Below are 5,000 nucleotides of genomic sequence, written 5' to 3' on the forward strand. Positions count from 1 at the left end.
TTCTTCTCGTCTCTCTTATTTTTTTTTTTATTTGTTTTGCATTCCTTATCTTCATCTCCACCATCGTTATTCTTGTTATTCTTTTTTTTTCTATTTATCTCCGTTTTTCTTTTCTTCCCTTTCTTCTCTTTTCCACCATCTCCATTTCTTCTATTTTTTCTATTTATTTTCTTCTATCTTTTATCTCTTTTGACTTACACTCTAGTCATATTTTCCATTTCCTTTGTAGGTTGATATGATTCCATTTATCAGTTTATCTATCTATCTATCAGTTAATATACATAAGTGCGTGTCTGTATATATATGTGCGTTTGTATATATATATATATATATATATATATATATATATATATATATGTATATATATATATACATGTATATGTATGTAAGTGTGTATATATGTATGCATTTATGCTTCTGTTTCGACAGTATATGTATGTACGAATGTATGTAAGTACGTATATATGTACACAAAGAATGTATACATACATGCATGTATCTGTTCATCTACCTACATGTTCGCCCATATATAGATAAGTAGCAAAGAAAATAGAAAAAATATAAAATGCATAACTTCACCTGAACTAAAATCCACGTCATTTCCCTTCGGCTTCACCTCCGCCCCGCACCCTGTCCGTTGTGAGTCGGATGGACCGCTCCTCATTCTTGCGTAATTCTTGTGTAATTATCACCACCTCCCTTCTTCCTTCTTTTATTCGAAAAGTCCTCTCAAGGCAGCTGTTGGTAAATATGCCAGTGTGGGTTAAATTCTCGCAAACTATAGGGGGCTCTAGATTCTCGAACTTTCGCTGGAGAGGAAATAACTTCTATAATTCTAAAGAAAAAGAGAAAAAAAAGATGTCTATAATTACGACGGAAGGATGGGCAGGTCTTGGAATTTTCGCGCAGTTCGGTCACGTAATGATGTCGAAAAGATGTTACAGACGCCCATAATGAAGGACATTAAAATCATCTGCGTGTTTTTGCTTGTGTTTTATCATTATCATTTTCGTTATTCACGGTCGTTAATGGATACTGTTTTTCCCCGCCGTTATATTAACAAACAGGAATATTCTCAGCCTCCCATTTCATAGCATACGTAATGGTACGGTCACGACCATACACACACACACACTTAAACTTGGCTAGAACGATCTTATGCAGTCGTGGAGTAACCCATTCATAGATCAGACACGACTACAATTTTCGCAGATAACAGATTAGGAAGTATCTGGAAGGGGACTAACATATTCTATAATTTTCGTATGGGAGACAGGCCTGTAATCAGTCCATTCGGCGGTCTCCTCGTGAGCGAAAAGCAAAAACGAACTAATGACGATTACGTTTTTCTTCTCTTTTCGTTCATCATTACATATTTACCCAATCCATTTATATTCTCAAAGCAACGAATCTTACATAATAAAACAACGAAAGAAAAAAGAGAAGAAACTAGCAAAATGAAATTCTAATCCGATGGAAAAAGGAAGCAGCAATTATAGTTAAAAATGCTTGAACCTAATCTGAAAATCGGGACGAAACGAGCTGAGACGGCTCGGTCGTGCGCGGAACGGAGGGCGCAACATCCTCCTCATCTCAGGGTATCTGGACCAACCTTGGCTCAGACAGAGAAAGGGTCATCTTGGCACTATAAAACGCCGTCGACACCATCCCAGGGCACAGTGCAATCTTGCTCTTCTTCCCTTCTGACCACTTCTCTCTCTCAAGGAAACAGCTGTTATCATGAACATGGCCAAGTCGCTGCTGCTTCTGGCGTTCGGTGAGTTTGAGTGTTCTGTCGCTGGCTAATGAGTCACGGCTGTAAAAGATACTTTGCAATTTTACATGTTGTGAAATGTATATTCCTTACTTACTATAGTGACAGGGTTCTTTATAATATTTTTGTTTCATTCATTTTATCTTTTCATTTCTAAGGTTTAGTTTCTAATCCGTAGATTAGAGAAAAAAATTATAATATTTATCCTTCCATAGCTCTTGGAGCTGCCTGTGCAGATGTTGGATACGACCTGCCCGCTCCTCCTGCTCCAGGATACTCGTACGGCGCCCCCGACCTCAGGGCCGACGCCTCCACTCTCGACCAGCAGGAACAGGACCCCATCGCCGCCCTGGCAGCCAACATCCCCGGCGGAGGCGTCCCTGGCGAGGACTACCCCATCCTGGCCTCCGTCCCCGACACCGGATTCTCCTGCGAGGAACAGCAATTCCCAGGCTACTACGCTGACACCGCCCCGGAGGCCGGCTGCCAAGTCTTCCACATCTGCCAGTTCGACGGCCGCCAGGACGCCTTCCTGTGCCCCAACGGCACCCTCTTCAACCAGCAGTACTTCGTGTGCGACTGGTGGTTCAACGTGGACTGCGCCGCGTCCGCACAGTTCCGAAGTCTCAACGCCGACATCGGCAAGATCCCCGAAGACGCCGCTGCCTCCGTCCGCAACGACGTCGTGGCACCCAACCAGCTGTATGGCACTCCCGAGGCGCGCCAGGTACCTCCACCACCACCAACTCCTTCACAGTCCTACGGCAGACCAAACAGGTTCTAAAAGCAAATCGGCAGCAAGAACAGGCAACAGATCTAAGCGAATGCATTTTTTATTTATTATTGCTTACATCTCCCACTTTCTCTCTTTTTCGTTGTGTCTCTTTCCTCTCAATGCTTTCTGCTATTCGAAAAATGTGATATCGAGCTTGAATTTAAAAGATACCCCCAAAATATATTATATCTAAAGTGCAAATATCTGGTTTCATTATACAAAATTAAACTTGCATAATAATTACTCCACTTGCATTTTCATCCGAGCTAAACCGCCACTGATTTTATTCATAATGCATGAGACAAAAAACGATAGACAGGAAAATAAACAGACTGATAAACAGGCGCCCCTGGCCTCGAACTCCGAAACACTTGTACTTTGAAAAGCAATTGGAAACAGAAGAGAATATAATCTCTACAAACAGTACTTATAAATCTGAAAAGAATATAAAGGCAAATGGATTATAAGATAGACAAAGAGAGAAAACTAAAGCAATAACAGCAACAATAAAACAAAACAAATCAAAATCACCATTGTAAGAAAAGAAGGAGAAAAAAAAACTCTCCCTCTTAAATATTCAATTAAACAATATACTGGAAATAGGTTTTTACAAAATCCGATGACTGAATCAACTGAATGCTAATTTATTTTTCTGTATTCTGCAGATGAGAACTCAATTTATAATGGGAAGATTAACAGTCATGTAAAAGGAAGATGGGAGAGAAAGAAGAAAATATGAAGAAGGTGGAAGGATGGAAGGAAGGAGAAGAAAATGAGGAAGAGTCAAACGAAGAAAATGAAAAAAAAGGAGAAGGAAGAAAACAAAGAAATGTGAAGGTGGAGGAAGGAGAAGAGAAGGTGTAAGGAAGCAGTAAGAAGAGGAGGAAGGAAAGAAAACAGTATGAAGAGGAGGAAAGAGAGGAAAAAAAGTAGGGAGGAGAAAGAAGAAAAGAAGACAGAAGAAGAGAGAGAAAGAGGAGGAAGAAAAAGAGATTATAAAGCGAGAGCAAGAATGAAAGGAGAAGGAGGAGAAGGAAAAAAGTGACGAAAACAATAGGGAGGAGAGGAAAAGGAGGAAGAGGAGAAAGAAATATAAAAGAGAGAAAGAAGAAGAAGAAGGGAGAAGAGGAGGAGGAAGAAAAAAAGGAGATGGAGGGACAGCAACAGTGAAAGGAGGAGGAGGGGAAAGAGAGGAAAAAGGTAGAAGAGGAGAAGAGTGAGGATAAAGATGAAAAGGAATAGGAGAAGGAGCAGCAGACAGAGAGAAGAAAGACTAAAAGAAGACAGAGAAGGAAGAAGAATAGGAGCAGGAAGAGGGAAGAGAGGAGGAGGGGGGAGAGGAGGAAGGGGGAGTGGAGGAGGAGGAGAGAGGAAGAGGAGGAGCAGGAGGAGGAGGAGGGGGGAAAGGAGGGGGAGAGGAGGAGGAGGGGGAGTGGAGGAGGAGGGGGAGAGGAAGAGGAGGGGGGGGAGAGGAGGAGGAGGGGGGATAGGAGGAGGAAGAGGAGGAGGGAGGGTGGAGGAGGAGGGGAGAGGAGAAGGAGTGGAGAAACGAAGAGGAGGGGGGTGAGGAGGAAGAGAGGGGAGAGGAGGAGGAGGGGGAGAGGGGGGAGTAAGGAAAAGAAGAAGAGCAGGAGGAAGATGAGGAAGAAAAATAAGGAGGAAGAGGATAAAGGAGATGTGAGATAAGGAAGAAAAGCAGGAGCAGGAGCAGAAGGAAGAAGAAGGAGGAAGATGAAGAAAATGAGGAAGAGGAAGAAGAAGAAAGGGGAAGAGACAAGAACAAAAGGAGGAAGAAGACGAAGGAGGAAGAGGGGGAGGAAGAGAAGAAGATATGAGAGAAGGAAGAAGAAGAGAAGAATAACAGAAAGAAGGGAAGGGAAAGAGGGGTAAAGAGGTGAGGAGATTAGAGGAAAAGACGAGGAGGAAAGATAACAATACCACTAATAATGGTCGTGATAATGATGGTGATGATAATGATAATGATAACAATAATAACATCAATAACATCAATAATATTAGTTGCAGATGATAAAAAAGAAAGTGGAAGTGGATGAGGATCAGATGAAGAGAAGGGTGTGAAGGAAAAGGAAAAGAGGAACAGGATGAGGACAATAAATGGACAGAGAAAGAAGAACATGAAGAGGAATAAGGGAGGAGGAACAGGAAGAGGAGGAGGAGGAGGAGGATCAAGGGATAAAGTAAGAGGAAAATGAAGAGAAAGAGGAGAAAGGGAAAGAGGAAGAGGAAAAGGAAGAGGAGGAGGAAGGGTAAAATGAGGAAGAAGAGGAGGAGGAAGAGGAAAAGAAGGAGGATGAAGTAGAAGAAGAAAAGAAGGAAGGGTAAGAGGAGGAGGAAGAGGAAAAGAAGGAGGATGAGGGAGAAGAAGAGAGGGTGATGGGGATGTAACACTACTGCTCTGTTACAACGTTGTAGGATATATCAAATAAGTTT

General features: G+C 42.2%; 1 protein-coding gene across 1 annotated transcript; it reads left to right on the top strand.

The window, feature by feature from the left end:
- The first annotated feature begins 1,649 nt into the window (after positions 1-1,649).
- On the top strand, positions 1,650-2,750 carry LOC113804278 (uncharacterized). Its single transcript, XM_027355133.2, has 2 exons — positions 1,650-1,777; positions 1,990-2,750. Exons 1-2 carry the CDS (start codon positions 1,741-1,743, stop codon positions 2,556-2,558), a joined length of 606 nt encoding a protein of 201 aa, XP_027210934.2. The 5' UTR covers positions 1,650-1,740; the 3' UTR covers positions 2,559-2,750.
- Positions 2,751-5,000: the final 2,250 nt, after the last annotated feature.

This window comes from Penaeus vannamei, chromosome 15 (genome assembly GCF_042767895.1).
Source record: "Penaeus vannamei isolate JL-2024 chromosome 15, ASM4276789v1, whole genome shotgun sequence".
Taxonomy (NCBI): domain Eukaryota; kingdom Metazoa; phylum Arthropoda; class Malacostraca; order Decapoda; family Penaeidae; genus Penaeus; species Penaeus vannamei.

Excerpts from the sequence above, each read along its gene's own strand:
- LOC113804278 (XM_027355133.2), top strand. The coding sequence starts at position 1,741 with ATGAACATGGCCAAGTCGCTGCTGCTTCTGGCGTTCG. Across the intron at positions 1,778-1,989 it reads GCTGCTGCTTCTGGCGTTCG|CTCTTGGAGCTGCCTGTGCA; the intron begins GTGAGTTTGAGT and ends ATCCTTCCATAG.